General features: G+C 52.3%; 1 protein-coding gene across 2 annotated transcripts; it reads left to right on the top strand.

Moving 5' to 3' along the window:
* The first annotated feature begins 1,187 nt into the window (after positions 1-1,187).
* Positions 1,188-14,823, top strand: LOC136483738 (uncharacterized). 2 transcript variants are annotated; one of them, XR_010765604.1, is made up of 4 exons: positions 1,188-1,387; positions 2,826-3,033; positions 13,837-14,023; positions 14,113-14,823. XR_010765604.1 is itself a non-coding variant. In XM_066480887.1 (3 exons), the coding sequence occupies exons 1-3, from the start codon at positions 1,324-1,326 to the stop codon at positions 14,282-14,284; spliced, it is 423 nt and encodes a 140-aa protein (XP_066336984.1). In that variant the 5' UTR covers positions 1,188-1,323; the 3' UTR covers positions 14,285-14,823. The 2 variants fall into 2 exon arrangements, 1 of the variants encoding a protein (XP_066336984.1); XM_066480887.1 differs by lacking the exon at positions 2,826-3,033.
* The last annotated feature ends 3,968 nt before the right edge of the window (positions 14,824-18,791 follow it).

An 18,791-nucleotide genomic window follows, 5' to 3' on the forward strand; every position in this document is an offset into this window, starting at 1 on the left:
TAATAATATTAATTTTGTATCATAAATATTAATATTTTTTATATATTTAGTCAAAGTTGTTTCTCGGGAAGCGGAAACGATAGTTACTTAGGGACGGAGGGAGTATACTATGAAAATATAATTAGTAAAGAATCTAATAATACTTATTTGATATCATAAATATTTTTATTTTATTATATAAATTTTGTCAAACTTAAGTTGTTTTGACTCTCTCAAAAAGTTTGAATGACTTATAATTTAGGATGGAGGGATTAATATATTATTATTCATAAATTCTTTATCTTACAGCACTGCTATCAACTTCTTATATGGCCCCGTTCGCTTCGCTGAAAAAACAAGCCGAAACACTGTTCCGGTTGATTTGTTATGAGAGAAAAATACCGTTCCGGCTGAAAAAAGAAGCTGAAAAAGACGGATTATAAGAGAAGCGAACAAAGCCCATGTAGCTTATGAAGTTCTGTACATGGATGTCAACAAGCATGCCTTCAAAGTGACAAAAGGGCACGTGTGATTTCACAAGGAAAAGGATAAAAGCATGAAGATATATTCTCTGACATGTAAAATCTCCCTTGTGTTTTAATGTTTTTGGATAAATGTAGGTTGGAGATTGGAATTCAAGTGTTGCTCTGCATGAAACAAGGACGTCCAATGCAAAGTTGAAAATGCTGAAATAGTGACGGCCGATGGTACAAAAGGAATCAAGTGCTCGACCCCCAATCTCATCAATGGTCACGACAGAGGTTGAAAAAAAGGAGAAACAGTTTAAAATAAATAATTAAAATACAGATTTAAAACAATTTTTAGATGAGCAGTCCTCTTCTTTCTAGTGAGAAAAAAAAATCAAAATCGTTTCCTTTCCTCTTTCGGCTAAGTAGTCGTCACAGTGTTGGCCGCGCAGCCCATCACTCACCCGGACCCCTACCTTTTCCACTTGACCGGCCCAACCAGCCATGTGCTGCCGCTAGCGCTCCTGTGCAGCATGTGAATGAAAGCCGCCTGCAGCAGCCTGTGCGGCGGCCTGCCAAACCGTCCTGGATAAAGATCCAACGGCCCGCACCGCTCCCCCGCCAAACCGGAGTGACATCTGGTCCGTCCACGTGTCGTGTCGCCACCTCGCCCCCTGTCCTTTTGCACAGAAAAGGCAGGCGTGGGGGAGAGAAGGGAGACGAAAGCAAACTGCAAGAAAGGCAAAACGCGCTTCTCCCCCAAAATTTTGATCTCCCTCCTCCGCTCTTCCGTCGCCTTGCCGCCCTCCCCTACCAAATCCGCCGGACCAAACCCTAGAGAGGCGATCGGCATTTCCCCGGCGGCGAGCGGGCAGCCATGTCCCGCCGCAGGCGCGACAAGGGGCAGGCGCTCATCGACCTCGACAGCGACGCTGAAGACGGTGAGGCGTTCCCCCCCCCACCCCCCCCACCCCCCCCCCCACCCCCCCCCCCCCCCCCCCCCCCCCCCACACACACACACACACACACACCAATCTCCCCTTTCCCTCCGCTATGGTGCGCCTGATGTTTGGGGCCATGCCCTGTGAGCCTGTGACGCTTGGGGTGCTCTGCTTGATGTGCTGGCGCGGTGGTGGTGCGGTTGGGTTGGCTGGTGCCCGGCTGCGCTGCGCTTTGGATTGTCTGTTGTTTGTCTGGTGCCTGATTCACTGCTCTGTACGGGTTTAGGAGTGAATGCTGGCCTCTTCTTTAGATTGGCTGAAATTGGGAGGGTTCGTAGGTGTATTTTGCCTCAGATTTTGGGCTACATCCTCTCCGGGTGTTGCTGTATGTCTGGATCAGGTTATTGCGTCATGGTTGGTCTCCTGGAAATGTGCAGGGTTCCTGGTTGTGCCTCCATACTCTCTTATACAGAACCTGTAACCCTATATATGTGCTGTTGCCAGTCTTTCTTTTAAAACAGGGGTGGATTAAGAGTGATAATCATCAGTGTCTCTGGTGTTTAAAATGTGATCATTAGTCTTGTTTTCTCTTAGGTCAACAGCACATTAGCCTTGGATTTTAAAAATTCATTGCTATCAAGTGACAGCACCAAAATGGCCTAGAAGGAGAGGGTTTAGTTCAAAGCATGTGTGGTGCTGCTTGCTGCCTTTTACCGCGTCTCTTGCTCTAAATCGAAGTCCATAAAGCGCATACAGCTTGTGTAATCTTTTTATAAAGATTCATTTTTGCACCGTGCCTCTCAGCAGTGTTTGTTCTTGTCATGATTGGACATATATATGAGGTTCAGTTTGCGGAATTGTGCTAATCATTTGTTGCATGGTTCAGTTTTGTCATCTGCTGCTTGTATATGTTAATCATTTAGTGTGCAGAGCATCGCTGCTCCTGTTGTTTTAATGTTTTGCTTACAGGTGCCATGCATCTTTCACCCCTAAATGTGCCTGCTTTATTATACATGTACCACATAATTTGCCGCAGACAACAAATTGACATAATCAAATTAGACCATCAAGGACTAAGCGCCCTCAGGCTGTAGTGACCTCACAGCTATTAAGAGTTAAAACATTATGTTTGAGTTCATAGTTCACTTCCTTTTCTATCCTGGTATAATAGCTTACAAGATTTAGTCATCTACCCTGTATTTTTTTCCTTTTCAATTCCCTTTTCTTTTGGAAATTTAGGCCTTGCTTGGTGTAACAGTGAAGTTCAAGGATACTAGTTTTCACAGTTAGTTGCCTGTCCTCTATTCTTTTTTTTTGCGAATCGCCTGTCCTCTATTCTAAGGGTGTAACTGCTGCCTATTAGTTTAGTGGTTCCTCAGTTTTTTTGGCACATTCAAGAAAGGTGGCTAAATTACTGATTTCCCTAATTCTGATGCAGCACAAGCCATAAAGTGTTCTTGGGCTGGTCTAATGCAACCTTGTGGGTTACAAATATATATAGCAATGTATAAAGGCCTAAGTGTGAACACACACACAGGGGGAGGCCCCAGGTGGCATGCCGACGGGGAGAACCCAGGCGGCACATGGTGTATGCATTTATGCATGGATAGGGAGAAGAGTTTTGTATGAATGGATATCTCTAACAGGTATACTATGAAAATATATTCCATGACTAATCCAATGATGCTTATCGAGTATCATAAATGTTAATACTTTAACATGGTTTGATTGATTGACTTGGTACTATGCTTGCATTGTATTCTTTTCAGGGCAGATGGAGTAGGTTGTATTGTATTATTGATTGGGTTTATTATCGGTTTGTATATTAATTTCTAGATGCTCCAGCATGCAGCCTGTTCTGCTGGGCTTATACGATCGTAAACGATCGTAAATTTCCAGCCGGAACTGTATTTTTCTCTCACACAAACCAGCCAGCAGTACTTATTCACGAACCAGCCCAGCCAAACGAACAGGCTGATGATCTGCTACTGACATGTACCATACCAGTGGCCAACAGGAATGGCCCCCTAGAATGGAATTGACAAGTATGGATATCACTCTTATAATGGAAGATTGCAAAGATGAAACAAGAAATAAACCCTGGAGCAGTAGAATGACAAAAGAAAGGTTGGGCTGTTTTCCTGATTTCAAACCAGAGTTTTACCATTATCTCTGAATAACTTGATCCGTTAGAGGCCTTCAGTAATCTGCCTAAACATGATGCCTTGTTTGGCTTGATGCTTAGCCATCTTATTTTCTCTTGGCCGTTTCCTAAAGAGTAACAAAACAATTGACAAAGAAAATTTATTGCTTGTGGTTCCATGGTGTTTATTAAGGTTTCACTTAAGTGACAAAGCACTTGAGGCCTTAAGGGGAGCTGAGAGGGAGCCAGGGGAGGGGTGGGGGCAGAAATATAATGAGGAAGAAAACAGTCCTGGATAAAGATCCAACGGCCTGCCCCGCACGCCCGCCAAACCCGAGTGACATCTGGTTCGTCCACGTGTCGAGTCACTACCGCTCCCCCAGTCCTTGCACAGAAAACTACAAAGGCAAAACCCGCTTCTCCCCAAAATTTTTTATCTCCCTCACTCCGCTCCTCGCCTTGCCACCCCCCAACCAAATCCGCCGGGCCAAACCCTAGAGAAGGCGATCGCCATTTCCCTGGCGGCGAGCGGGTGGGAGCAGACAGTCATGCCCCGCCGCGGGCGCGACAAGGGGCAGGAGCTCATCGACCTCGACAGCGATGCCGAAGATGGTGAGACGTTCCGCCACCCCGTCCCCCCAAAATCTCCCCTTTCCCTCCGCTGTGCTGCGCCTGGTGTTTCGGGCCATGTGCTGTGACGCTCAGGGTGCTCTGCTTGATGTGCTGGCGCGGTGGAGGTGTGGTTGGGTTGGCTGCTGCACGGCTACGCTGCGCTTTGGATTGTCTGTTGGTTGTCTGGTGCCTGATTCATTGCTCTGTGCGGGTTTAGGAGTGAATGCTGGCTTCTTCTTGAGATTGGCAGAAATTAAGAGGGTTCGTAGGTGTATTTCGCCTCAGATTTTGGTCTACATCCTCTCCGGGCGTTGCTGTATGTCTGGAACAGATTATTGCGTCATGGTCGGTCTTCTGGAAATGTACAGGGTTCCTGGGTGTGCCTCCATACTCTCTTATACAGAACCTGTAATCCTATATATGTGCTGTTGTCGATCTTTCTTTTAATTATTGTCTAAAGCAGGGGTGGATTTAGAGTGATAATCATCAGTGTATCTGGTGTTTAAAATGTGATCATTAGTCTTTGTTTTCTCTTAGGTCAACAACACATTAGACTTGGATTTTAAAAATTCATTCCTGTCAAGTGACTAGACCAAAATGGTCTAGTTCCACCCCTAGTGTAAAAAGGAGAGGATTTAGTGCAAAGCATGTGTGGTGCTGCTTGCTGCCTTTTACAGTATCTCTTGCTCTTTATCGAAGTCGATAAAGCGCATACAGCGTGCATAATCTTTTTATAAAGGTTCATTTCTGCACCTTGCCTCTCAGCAGCGTTTGTTCTTGTCATGATTGGACATTGTGGAATCGTGCTAATCATTTGGTGTATGGTTCAATTTTGTCATCTGGTGCTTGTATATGTTAATCATTTAGTGCACAGAGCATCGCTGCTGCTGTTGTTTTAATGTGTTTCTTACAGTTTCCATGCATCTTGCACCCCTTAATGTGCCTGCTTTATAGTACATGTACCACATAATTTTCCGCAGCATGGTCACATAATCAAAATAGACCATCAAGGACTAAGCATCCTCAGGCCACAGTTACCTCTCACAGCTATTAAGAATTAAAACATTAAGTTTGAGTTCATAGTTCATTTCCTTTTATATCTTGGTATAATAGCTTACAAGATTTGGTCATCTACCCTGTTTTTTTTTTCCCTTTTCAACTCCCTTTTCTTTTGGAAAATTAGGCCCTACTTGGTGTAACAGTGAAGTTCGAGGATATTAGTTTTCACAGTTAGTTGCCTGTCCTCTATTCTAAGGGTGTAATTGCTGCCTATTAGTTTATTGGTTCCTCATTTTTTTTAGCACATTCAAGAAAGGTGCCTGAACCGTGACTTGGGGCTTTTGGTGGGTTTCAACTCTAGCCTACCCCAACTTGCTTGGGACTGAAAGGCTATGTTGTTGTTGTTGTTGTTGTATTCAAGAAAGGTGGCCAAATTACTGATTCCCCTAATTTGGATGCAGCACAAGCCATAAAGTGTTCTTGGGCTGGCCTATTGCAACCTTACAACAACAACAACTCGACCTGCGAGGGCAAGCCGCCCCCCGGGCATTATACGTAAGAAGAAGGCCTTCTCACACAGGCCGAGAAAACCCTCGAACCCCGGCCCCGGCCCGACACTGGGAGACGTAACCTGTGAGATGGGCCATCTCCTTTAAACCAGTGCTTTGGCACTCGGGACCGGCGAGGGGATTTTTTTTAACCCCCAGCTTGAAATTCGCTCCCACTGGGAGTCGAACTCAGGACCTGGAGGGTACCGCTGGAGTGACTAGCATATCTTAGTTAACCAACTGGACTAGCCATCCTTTGGCTTACAACAACAACAACAACAAAGCATTGAAGTCCCAAACAAGTTGGAGTAGGCTAGAGTTGAAACCCAGCAGAAGCAATCAAGGTTCAGGCACGTGAATAGCTGTTTTCCATGCACTCCTATCTAAGGCTAAGTCTTTGGGTATATTCCATCATTTCAAGTCTCCTTTTATTGCCTCTATCTAAGTCAACTTCGGTCTTCCTCTGCCTCTCTTCACGTTACTATCCTGACTTAGGATTCCACTATGCACCGGTGCCTCTGGAGGTCTCCGTTGGACATGTCCAAACCATCCCAACCGGTGTTGGACAAGCTTTTCTCCAATTGGTGCTACCCTTAATCGATCACGTATATCATCGTTCCGAACTCGATCCCTTCTTGTATGACCGCAAATCCAACGCAATATACGCATTTCCGCGACACTTATCTGTTGAACATGTTGTCTTTTCGTAGGCCAACATTCTGCACCATACAACATAGCAGGTCTAATCGTCGTCCTATAAAACTTGCCTTTTAGCTTCTGTGGTACCCTTTTGTCACATAGGATACCAGATGCTTGGCGTCACTTCATCCACCCTGCTTTAATTCTATGGCTAACATCTTCATCAATATCCCCGTCTCTCTGTAGCATTGACCCTAAATACCAAAAGGTATCCTTTCTAAGCACTACTTGACCTTCCAAACTAATATCTTTCTCCTCCCGAGTAGTAGTGCCTGTTGGCAGATTGGGCTGCCAGAAGGCAGCTTGGCCAGCAGGCCGCTTGGATTGTATTGAATTGCAATAACAACTTGGATACAAAAGATGCTAACCATTGCATATATAAGCAAGTGGTGTACCTACTCCTTAGCATATTCTAACTGCATAAAGCAGATGCTATGATTCCTACTTGGTTGCCAAGGCACCATGATCAACTTGGTTGCCAAGGAAACAAAAAAGTTTACATGACAGTGAATAGTAAATAGCTATAGTAGGTAAGTGGAAAAACAAAAAACACTAGGCTAACTACTGACAATTCTCCCCTTTAGCCTTGTGGTCCTTGGAAGTGATGTGCTTGAGCCCAATTCATCCCCTCATCTCTTCAAATTTTGATCTTCCAAGAGACTTGGTTAGAATGTCAGCCAGCTGATCAGTGGTGGATATGTGATCAACCCTGATACTTTCATCTTCCAAGCAATTTCTGATGAAGTGATACTTGATTCTGATGTGCTTACTGCGCTCATGAAAGACTGGATTCTTGGCTAGAGCAAGGCAGACTTGCTATCAACCTTCAGTTCGACCACTTCCACATTCCTTCCAAGGAGGTCTGCCAGCAGCCTGGATAGCCAAATAGCTTGTGTTGCAGCTGTGGTAGTGGCAATGTACTCAGCTTCACAACTAGATAGAGCCACCACCTTCTGCTTCATTGACTGCCAGCACACAAGATTGCTTCCCAGAAAGAACAGAGTGCCACTAGTGCTCTTGCTGGTGTCAATATCCCTAGCCAAGTCACTGTCGCAGTACCCAACAAACCTTGCTCTCCCTGGAGCCTTGGTGTAGTGAAGGCCAAACTCCAGAATACCGGCTACATATCTCAGGATGCGCTTGATGGCAGCTTGGTGCTCTGCAGTCGGCCTCTCCATGAATCGACTGACAAAGCCTACTGAGAAGGCTAAGTCAGGTCTAGTGTGGACCAAGTAGCGCAGGCTGCCCACCAATCTTCTGTATTGGGTAGGATCAACTTCTGCAGCCGTGCTCTGCCTGCTCAACCTCAGCCGCTCCTCCATTGGTGTATGGGCAAGGTTGCAGGCATCCATACCTCCTAGCTCAAGGATCCTCTTGGCATAATGGGTTTGCCTCAGAGTGATCCTAGCTGAATCTTGGTGTACTTCGACCCCCAGGTAGAAGGACAGGAGGCCGAGGTCGCTCATGTCGAAAAACTTCTTCATCTGAGCCTTAAAACCTTCTATGGCTTGAGTGCTGGCACCGGTGATGATCAAGTCGTCAACGTAGACGCCGATCAGCAGCAGCTCCTCCCCTGTTCCTCGCTTGTACATCACAGCTTCATGGTTGCTTTGCTGGAAACCCATCTCCTTGAGGGTGGCGTCCAGCTTGGCGTTCCAAGCTCGCGGAGCCTGCCGTAGGCCACACAAAGCCTTGCGCAGACGGTACACCATCTTCTCCATCCCGGCGACGGTGAAGCCAGGCGGCTGCTTCACGTACACCTCCTCCTTGAGGTCGCCGTTGAGAAAGGCTGATTTGACATCCATGTGGTGGACGTGCCATCCTTCTTGGGCCGCCAGCGCGAGGAGGACTCGGACGGATTCCATGCGCGCCACGGGAGCAAACGCGTCGTCGAAGTCGATCCCTTCCTGTTGGACGAAACCCCGCGCCACCAAACGCGCCTTGTACTTGGTCACCGCGCCCCGCTCATCCTTCTTGAGCTTGTAGACCCACTTCAGAGTGATGGGCCGGTGACCGGGAGGAAGGTCCACAAGCTCCCAAGTGCGGTTCTGCTCAACCGCCTTGATCTCCTGCTCCATAGCGGCCTGCCAGGCAGGATCACCTTCAGCCTTCACGAAGTTGGCTGGCTCACCGGCGTGCGTGAGGTGAAGCTTGGCGAAGAGACGTGAAGCCGGCGGCGGTGTGGGCGCATCCCCGACGATGTTGGGCATGGTACAGTACCGCAGCTGCTCGCCGTCGAAGGAAGCATCAAGGCGATCGTCGTCGTCCTCGAGCGGTGACACGAACTCAACTGGGTCCGCCTACTTGGTCTCTGCTGCTGGTGAAGCAGAGGAGGCCGGTGGATCGTGCTCCCCTGGAGCTGGTGACGGCGTGCGCGGCGAAGCTCCGTCTGCGTCGACTCCCCAGAACTCGATGTCGAAGTCGCTGGAGGCGGAAGTAGACGTCCCGGCGGCTGAATTGGACCAATCCCAGCTGCGCCCTTCATCAAACACCACGTCGCGGCTCACCTTGACGCATCCTATCGCCGGATCGAGGACCCGGTAGGCCTTGGCGCCCTCGGCGTAGCCGATGAAGACCCCAGCCTTGCCGCGGTCATCGAGCTTGCGCAGCTGCCCGAGCTCCCTTCTGTAGGCGATGCAGCCGAATGTACGCAGATAGCTCACCGCCGGTGCTCGTCCGTGCCAGGCCTCATAGGGGGTCTTGCCTTGCAAGCTTCTCGTCGGCGCGCGGTTGAGCAGATGCACCGCCGTCATCACCGCCTCCCCCCAGAATTTGGCCGGCATGGACCTCTGCTTCAGGAGCGCGCGTGCGGTCGCCACGACCGTCTGATTGCGCCGCTCCACCACACCGTTCTGCTGCGGTGAGTGTGGTGCAAAGTAGTGCCGCTTGACTCCTTCGGCGGCGAAGTACTGCGCCAGCTCATCGACGGTGAACTCTCCTCCATTGTCGGTCCGCAGCACCTTGAGTTCACGGCCGGTCTCCTTCTCTGCTTCAGCCTTCACCCGCTTCACGGCATTCGCAGCAGCATCCTTGGTTGGCAGAAGCACTGCCCACATGAAGCGGGTGGCGTCGTCCACCATCAGCAAGAAGTAGCGGCGCCCTCCTGGCGTCGCCGGCGTCACCGGCCCGCACAAGTCGCCGTGGATGAGGTCCAGGGGCGCCTGCGCGCGGTACTGCACCTGCTGCGGAAATGGCTTGCGGCGGAGCTTGGTGGTGACGCAGGTGTCGCAGACTTGCTCCGCATGCTTGATCACCGGCATCCCCCTCACCATCTCCTGCTTGCCAAGCTGGTGCAGCGCCTTGAAGCTGAGATGCCCGTAGCGCTCATGCCACCTCCATGACTCGTCCTCCTTCCTAGCGGCAAGACACACCGGCTGCGCGGCCTCCAAGTGCAGAATGTACAGCCGACTGGGCCCGCGATGTACCTTGGCGAGAAGACGACCACGCCGGTCCTAGATTCGGAGCACTCCATGTTCAATCTCCACTCTGGAGCCTCCTTCGTTGAGCTGCCCCAAACTCATAATCGAGTTTCGGAGTGCTGGGATGTAGAAGACGCCATGGAGGACGCGCTGCTCCCCGTTCTTGGCCTGGAAGACGATGGAGCCGGTCCCTTTGATCTCCACTCGAGACGAGTCGCCGAAACGCACCGTGTCGCGCGCCGTGGTGTCGTGCTCGGCGAAGAGCTCCCGACGGCCGGTCATGTGATGCGTGGCCCCGTTGTCGAGGTACCAACCATCGAGCACCTCCTCGTTGGCGCTGGTGTTGAGGAAGACACGCGCACGCGGCTCGCTGATGTCGAGGGAGGCCGTGGCCTTGGAGCAGACGGCTTCGGTCTTCTCGTCGAGATCGAGGAAGCCATGGGCGAGGAACAGAGCACCATCATCGTCCTCTGCTTCTGCGACGTGCGCAGCACCGCCACGCCCACCACCGCGCCGGCCACCTCGATCACCTCCAACGCGGTTGCCTCCTCCGCGTTGGTTGCCACCGCCGCGGTCACCACCACCACGGCGCGGCTGGCGGCAGTCGCGCGCCCAGTGGCCGCGATCACCACAGTTGAGGTAGGTGTCGTCGTCCACCCCGCGATCGTCGCCACCGCCTCTGTCTCCTCTGCCGCGATTACCCTTTCTGCGCTGCTTCTTGCCGCCGCGTGGACGACGTCGCGGTTCCATGCCCGACGCGGAAGCGGTAGCCTCCTCCTTCTCCTTGGCACACCACTGCTCCCTTGTCAGCAGCAGGCCACCGATGGCGGCCGATTCCGCGGCCAGCGCCTCCATGTCGTCCACCGTCTTCAAACGCCCAGACACTTCCTCGATGGTGAGGTCCTGGAAGTCAAGAAGCGTCTCGATGGCGATCCGGAGCTGGGCGTACTTCGGCGGCACGGCGCGCAGGAGCCTCTCCACCGCGCGCTCTTCATCGATGTCGTTGTCGCCGTGGAGAAGCTGCTGCTGCTTCAGGGCCATCAAGCGAAGGGTGAAGTCCTCGATCTGCTCACCCGGACGGAAGGCGAGCTTCTCCTAGTCGCTGCGGAGTCGCTGGATTGTGGCGCGGTGCACCCGATCGACGCCGATCCGCGCGGCGGCGATTGAGTCCTAGGCCTCCTTGGCCGATCCCTTCTCGGACAGTGGCATCTGCATCTCCTGCGGCACGGCGGCGATGATCGCCTCCACCGTGCGCCTATCCTCATGGTACGGCAGGTCTTGGTACTCGATCGCGTCCCAGAGTTGCCGCGCCTGGAGCTTCAGCTTCATGATCGAGGCCCACTCATGGTAATTGGACTTGGTGAGCATCGGCCAGGTGGAGCTCGAGCCAGAATCCTTGTACACGGTCTGGATCACCGGCGAGCGGTCCCTGGCCCGTCCGCGGCAGCGATCCTGATCCTGATCGGGCGACCACGTCTGCCTGCGCTCGCGCTCCGGGCTCCTCCGCGGAGGCAGGCGGCGATCGCGCGGCGGATCCTCTTCCACCAACTCTCGACGTAGAGCCGCGGCCGTGGCGGCCGCGTTCCGAGCTGTTGCTGCTGCGGCCTCCGCGGCCTGCTGCGCCTGCGCGGCTGCGGCCTCTGCCGCGGCCAGATGCTGCGCACGCTGCTCGGCGGCGGCGGCGGCTGCTGCTCTCTCTGCGGAGGTGGCCATGCCTCTCCCTCTCTCAACCCCGGGCTCTGATGCCAATTGTTGGCGGATTGGGCTGCCAGAAGGCAGCTTGGCCAGCAGGCCGCTTGGATTGTATTGAATTGCAATAACAACTTGGATACAAAAGATACTAACCACTGCATATATAAGCAAGTGGTGTACCTACTCCTTAGCATATTCTAACTGCATAAAGCAGATGCTATGATTCCTACTTGGTTGCCAAGGCACCATGATCAACTTGGTTGCCAAGGAAACAGAAAAGTTTACATGACAGTGAATAGTAAATAGCTATAGTAGGTAACTGGAAAAACAAAAAACACTAGGCTAACTACTGATAGTGCCGAAGTCACATCTCATACTACTACTCGGGAGGAGGAAGATATTAGTTTGGAAGGTTAAGTAGTGCCTTGGAAGGATACCTTTCGGTATTTAGGGTCAATGCTACAGAGAGACAGGGATATTGATGACAAATATATATAGCAATGTATAAAGGCCTAAGTTTGAACACACACACACAGGGGGGAAACCCCAGGTGGCACACCGATGGGGAGAACCCAGGCGGCACGTGTGCAAGCATTTATGCATAGATAGGGAGAAGAGTGTTGTGTGAATGCATATCTCTAACAGGTATACTATGAAAATACATACCTTGATGAATCCAATGATACTTATCAAGTATCATAAATGTTAATACTTTTATATGGTTTGATTTGATTGATTGACTTGGTACTATGCTTGAATTGTATTCTTTTCAGGGCAGATGGAGTAGGTTGTATTGTATTATTGATTGGTTTATTACCAGTTTGTATATTAATTTCTAGATACTCCAGCATGATCTGCTACTGACATGTTATATATATGAAAGTCACACCCTAATTGGGTGTGAGGTGTTCCCTTAATTCTCTACATCTAATTCTCTACGCATACCAGTGGCCAACAGGAATGGCCCCCAGAATGGAATTGACAAGTATGGATAGCACTCTTGTAATGCAAGGTTGCAAAGATGAAACAAGAAATAAATCCTGGAGCAAAAGTAGAATGCCAAAAGAAAGGATTAGTTGTTTTCCTTGATTTCAAACCAGAGTTTTACCATTATCTCTGAATAACTTGATCTGTTAGAGGCCTTCAGCAATCTGCCTAAACATGATGCCTTGTTTGCCTTTTGGCTTGATGCCATCTTATTTTCTCTTGGCTGTTTCCTAAAGACTAACAAAACAGTTGAGAAAGCAAATTTATTGCTTGTGGTTCCAAATTTATTGCTTAAGGTTTCACTTAGGTGACAAAGCACTTAAGGGGATCTGAGATGGAGACAGGGAGGGGACAGAAGTATAAAGAGGAAGAAAACAGCCAGCAATGCCAATCAGCGACCGCACCCATGGATCTGCCATACAAATCAGATCAGGTGCCAGTGGGTCTTGCAGCACACTGTCCAGTCAGCTGCCAGCAGCAGATCATGAAGCTGCAGTGGCATTGTATCTGAGGGGGCAGTGAAGTGAGGTGGAGCAGGTACTCGCAGGTCAACAATGGGAGGAGTGCAAATGATAGGAACACGGCCCTGCAGATGAGAACAAGGGGAGCGGCACAAATCAAGTCTGGGAGCATGCTCCATGAACTTGCAACTATGGGTGGGAAAGGTTTAGGTGGGCAGTAGAATTTGTGTGTGTTGGGGGGTTGGGCGGATGGGACAGTGCAACTCCCCCCCTTTTTTTGTCTTTGTTTTTTCGCTCCTATTTGCTGTCGATCTGCTGTTTCACACTCTGATACAGTGTCGGGTTGCCCCAAAAGTACCTAGTTTGTAAAGGGGTGAGTTGCCATGCCTCATTTTGCCATACCACCTTAAGAACCCTGTGTGGTGTACCAATGGCAGAGCCACTTATACATTATGCAAAGTAAATGCTAAGTGATGGATTGGTAGCTACACTTTTGCAACAGTAACTGCAAACTTAGAACATGGTTGACAAAATAAATTATGCATGTGTATTTGAGTTTTAAGTGAATGGGCCGGCAGCCTACTAGCCTAGTGGTCGTAGTGCCTTAGTAGCACCCATCAGGTCCAGGTTTGAGTCCCTGTAGGAGCGGATTCTTGGGGTTGGGTTAAAGTAATTCCCCTCGTCGCTATTGCAGTGAAATATGTGGTCCACTGACTGAGAAGTATGCGTCGCAGGCACATCCTGGCACACATATCCTGGTAGTTGGGTTCAGGCCGTTTTCTTGATCCTGCAGACGAGTTAGTTCGTCTTAGTGCAACACCCGGGGGAGGTCTTTCCCCCAGGCTTTTTCTTATTCTAGTTCTGATGGAATTTCTGTGTCCATTTGTAGAGTGTCAGAGCAAGTGTTCTCGAACAAGTAGAACAACAACATTGAAGACATCTGGGAGATCCAAAAATGTATTACCTTCCTTTTATGCTAACCTCCCACAGAGAAGAGTCTCACGCCATGGAACTAGCAGGAGGAACGAGGCAAATCCAGACAAGCTGAATACTGATATTTTTGAATTATACATGGAGTATGTGGTGCTGGTTGTTTCTACTTTTCCTGTTAGTTGGTCTTCTGAAGAAATTTGTATTCTTATTGCTGCAATAACTTCTTGCACAGGGATCTTTGGAAGCACATTGATGAAGATAAGAAGAGTGCTTATGCGTACTTGGATTCCTTATGGTTTAACATGTATTACCATGGGAGTAATAAACCCAATGTCCTTAAATGGATAAAGTCTAAGAGAATATTTTCAACACAATATGTGTTCGTTCCTATTGTTTGTTTGTGAGTTACTCTCATTATTACCTTGTGTATTTGTTAAGTAATCTGCTGCTCTCCTCTGAACGCGCGGCAGGGGCAGGCGCCGAATGGGCTCCACTGCCACGGCACTGTAGCCGCGGCAGGGGCAGGCGCCGAAAGGCTCCCTTACCGCACTGTAGCCACAACAGGGGCAGACGCCAAAGTCAGCTCTGCTGTTACATCTAGTCACTGGAGCAGCATGACAGCCTGACATGTCTGTGTACTAGGATTAGATGGGTAGAGTTGTATATGTAGTTTCTCACTACAACTCAGTAAAGAGAGCGACTTCAGTTTTGCCATCTCCTCTGCAGAGCTTCGGCCAAACGCTGGTGCTTGTGCTGTGTGTGCGCGCGCTCTGTTCTCCCGTCCTTCTTCTACCTCTAGCCATAGTGACCGGTCGGCAATGACGGTGAGCGATTAGCTCACCTGTGTGGGAGATCCAGGGGCCAACAAGTGGTATCGGAGCCGTATAAGCGCCGTCGTCGGACTAACCGCTGGCGATGACGGACGGTTTGGAGATGGGCGACAACAGCGGCGCTGCTGTGGCTTGCCAGCCACGACAGGAGGTCGTCGTGCACATGGTGCGGGAGGTCAGCGGCACCAGTTGGCCGACGCTGACTCGCACCAACTATGGCGAGTGGGCGGTGACCATGAAGGTCAATCTCAGAGCCCGACGGCTCTGGAATGCTATTGACAAGGGCACCTGACAACGAAGAAGACGATATGTCAGCGTTGGAGGCTATCCTCGCTGCTGTGCCAGCGGAGTACAGGGAGCCGTTCGGGGCGAAGAACTCTGCTAAGGAGGCGTGGGAGGCCATTGCAGCAATGCGCGTCGGCTTCCGACCGCGCAAAGAAGGCGACGGCCCAGCTGCTGAAGCAGGAGTACGCCAACCTCAAGTTCAAGGATGGTGAATCGGTGAGAGGACTTCTCCCTCCGCCTGCAGTCGCTCATCAGCAAGCTGAGGAGCCACGGCGTCACCATCGACGAAGAAGAGGCGGTCTCCAAGTACCTCCACTCCGTGCCGGTGAAGTACATCTAGATCGCTCTCTCCATAGAGACGATGCTGGACTTGTCCACCCTCATCCATTGAGGATGTGACAGGCCGTCTGCGGGCGGTGGACGAGCGCATGGAGCAGGCCACAGCAACGACGGACAGCGGCAAGCTGCTGCTGACAGAGGAGGAGTGGGCTGCCCGATGAAGAAGTCCGGGGAAGCCTCCTCCAGCCGCGGTGGCGATGGCAAGCGCCGCGGCAAGGCTTCTTCGGAGAAGAAGAAGAAGAAGGTCGACCCCAACGCCTGCCGAGCGCTGCGGGAAGACGGGCCATTGGGCAAAGGAGTGCCCAAATCGCAAGCAGGAGAAGAAGGCCTGAGGCTCATTTAGCGCAGGCTGATGAGGATGATGAGGCCACTCTCCTGATGGCGACGTTCTGTGCACTGCACGACGTTGAGGCCAAGGAGAAGGGAGACGTGATGGCGGTGGAAGGGCACGGCAAGGCTCTGAAGGCTGTCCACCTCGACGAACCGTGCGCCCAAGTCCACCTCGGATGTGTGGGCGGCGGACAGGAGCAGTGGTGGTATCTGGACTCCGACGCCAGCAACCACATGACGGGCTCCAAGGAAGCCTTCTCCGAGCTTGACGGCAACATGATCGGCACGGTGAAGTTCAGTGACGGCTCAAGGGTGGCGATCTGAGGGCGCGGCACCATCATCTTCAGGTGCCAGAACGGCGAGCACCGCGTGCTGATGGATGTATACTACATCCCGCAGCTGCGTTTAAGCATCATCAGCATTGGCCAGCTGGATGAGCGTGGTAACGAGGTACTGATCAAGGACGCCGTCCTCAGGATCAGGGACCGGGAGCAGCGCCTTCTTGCCAAGGTGAAGAGGTCCCGGAACCGTCTGTACCTGCTCGACTTGAAGGTGGAGTAGCCGGTGTGCCTGGCAGCACGGCACACCGAGGAGCCGTGGTTGTGGCATGCCCGGTTCGGCCATCTCAGCTTCGATGCACTCGGTCGGCTGGAGAAGATAGGTCCGAGGGCTGCCCCACATCAAGCACGCAGGCGAGCTTTGTGACTACTGCCTGGCCGGTAAGCAGAGGAGGCTGCCGTTCCCAAAGGCGGCCAAGTATCGCGCCATGGACGCTCTCGAGCTCATCCACGGCGATCTCTTGCAGGCCAATCATGCTAGCCACAAACGGTGGTCGGCGGTACTTCCTCCTGCTCGTGGATGATTGCAGTCGCTATATGTGGCTGCAACTCCTGACGAGCAAGGACGAGGCGGCGGCGGCGATCAAGAAGTTCAAGGCGCGCGCACGAGGCGGAGAGCGGCAAGAAGCTGCGCGTGCTGCGGACTGATCGCGGCGGCGAATTCACTTCGGTGGAGTTCGCTGCGTACTGCGCGGATCAGGGTGTGGTGCGACACCACACCGCGTCGTACTCGCCACAGCAGAATGGCGTGGTGGAGCGGCGGAACCAGGCGATGGTCGGCATGGCTCGATCCATGATGAAGGCCAAGAGCATGCCGGCAAGGTTTTGGGGTGAGGCGGTGACCACGGCGGTGTTCATCCTCAACCGCGCGCCCACCAAGGCCCTGAAGGGCAAGACACCGTTCGAAGCTTGGTATGGGCTCAAGGCGAGCGTGTCCTTCCTCCAGACATTCGGCTGCATCGGCCACGTCAGGAAGACGAAGCTGGTCCTCACCAAGCTGGAAGACAGGTCCTGGGCTACGCGGAAGGTACCAAGGCATACCGGCTCTACGACCCACGCGGAGGCAAGGTGATTGTCTCGCGCGACGTCGTGTTCGACGAGAAGGCGGCCTGAGACTGGGACAGTCCGGGCACGGGGTAAGCTGGCGGCTTCACCAGCACTTTCATTGTTGAGCACTTGGTCATCCATGGTGGTGGAGACGCTGGAGAGGAGGTGCCGACCACTCCAGCAATAGAGCCGAGCACTCCTGGGGCGGTGCCGAGCACTCCGGGAGGGGTACCGAGCACTCTAGGAGTGGTGCCGAGCGGTCCTGCAGTGGTGCCGACCACTCCAGGACGGGTGCCGAATGCTCCTGTAGCGGAGCCGAGAGGTCTTGCAGTGGTCCCGACCACTCCAAGACTGGTGCCGAGCACTCCGGGAGGGGTGCCGACCACACCAAGACTGGTACTGAGCACTCAGGGAGGGGTGCCGACCACTCCAGGAGTGGTGACGAGCGGCCCAGGAGTAGTGCCGAGCACTGCAGCCGTGGTGCCAAGCACTCCAGGTGCTGTGTCGACTACTCCGGCGGAACAGGGGACTCCATCGACGCCGATTGAGTTCGTCTCACCTCCAAGCGACATCACAGAGTTCGTGGATGCTTTCCACGACTGTGAGGAGGTGCGGTTCCGCAAGCTGGACAACATCGTTGGCGGCACAAGGTCCTCAGGACTGCCGGGTCTGCTGCTCAATGACCTAGAGTTGCTTCTCGTCAGTGCAGAGGAACCACCCACGTTCGCGCTGGCCGAGCGCGATGCAAATTGGCGACGGGCGATGCTGAAGGAGATGAAGGCGATCGAGGAAAACGAGACTTGGGAGCTCGTCGATCCACCTCCAGGATGCCGTCCGATCGGCCTGAAGTGGGTGTACAAGGTCAAGCGGGACGAGTGCGTCACCATTGTCAAGCACAAGGCGCGCCTCGTCGCCCGAGGCTTTGTCTAGTGTGAGGGCATCGACTTCGAGGAAGTCTTTGCGCCGGTAGCGAGCATGGAGTCTATCCGACTGCTGCTAGCTTTGGCAGCAGCGAAGGACTGGCGCGTCCATCATCTAGACGTAAAATCGGCCTTCCTCAACGGCGAGCTGGTGGAGATGGTCTTCGTCAAGCAACCTCCAGGTTTCACCGTCAAGGGAGCGGAGCACAGGGTGCTCCGACTGCGCAAGGCGCTCTACGGGCTGCGGCAAGCCCCACGAGCGTGGAACGCCAAGCTTGACGCCACGCTGGGCGAGCTTGGGTTCACGCGGTGTGCAATCGAGCACGCGCTCTACACGCGGCGACGGGGGAAGGAGGAGCTCGTCGTCGGCGTGTATGTAGATGACTTGATCGTCACCGACGTGCGTGTGGAGGACATCGATAGCTTCAAGTGCGAGATGGCGACTCGTTTTCTAATGAGCGATCTCGGCGCGCTCTCCTACTATCTCGGCATCGAGGTGAGACAGGGGAAGGAGGCGCTCATGCTCGGTCAGAGCGCGTACGCCTCGAAGCTGTTGGAGCGGAGCAGCATGGCTGAGTGTAAGCCGTGCGTGACTTCGATGGAGTGGCTGAAGCTGACGAAGGCCAGTACCACAGCAAAGGTAGATGCAACACTCTACCGGAGCATTGTCGGCTGTCTGCGCTATCTAGTCCACACGAGGTCGGACATTGCGTTCGCTGTGAGCTATGTCAGCCGCTTCATGGAGGATCTCCGAGAGGATTACTGGGCTACGGTAAAGCGACTACTGCGCTACGTCAAGGGGACGGTAGGATCAGGTGATCG

The sequence above is a fragment of the Miscanthus floridulus genome, chromosome 9 (assembly GCF_019320115.1).
Source record: "Miscanthus floridulus cultivar M001 chromosome 9, ASM1932011v1, whole genome shotgun sequence".
Lineage (NCBI taxonomy): Eukaryota > Viridiplantae > Streptophyta > Magnoliopsida > Poales > Poaceae > Miscanthus > Miscanthus floridulus.

Bases quoted from the DNA above. Each gene is read 5' to 3' on its own strand.
- LOC136483738 (XM_066480887.1), top strand. From the start codon at position 1,324: ATGTCCCGCCGCAGGCGCGACAAGGGGCAGGCGCTCATCGACCTCGAC. The intron at 1,388-13,836 runs GTGAGGCGTTCC...GTCCATTTGTAG, and splicing joins CGACAGCGACGCTGAAGACG to AGTGTCAGAGCAAGTGTTCT. The intron at 14,024-14,112 runs GTATGTGGTGCT...CTTCTTGCACAG, and splicing joins ATTTTTGAATTATACATGGA to GGATCTTTGGAAGCACATTG.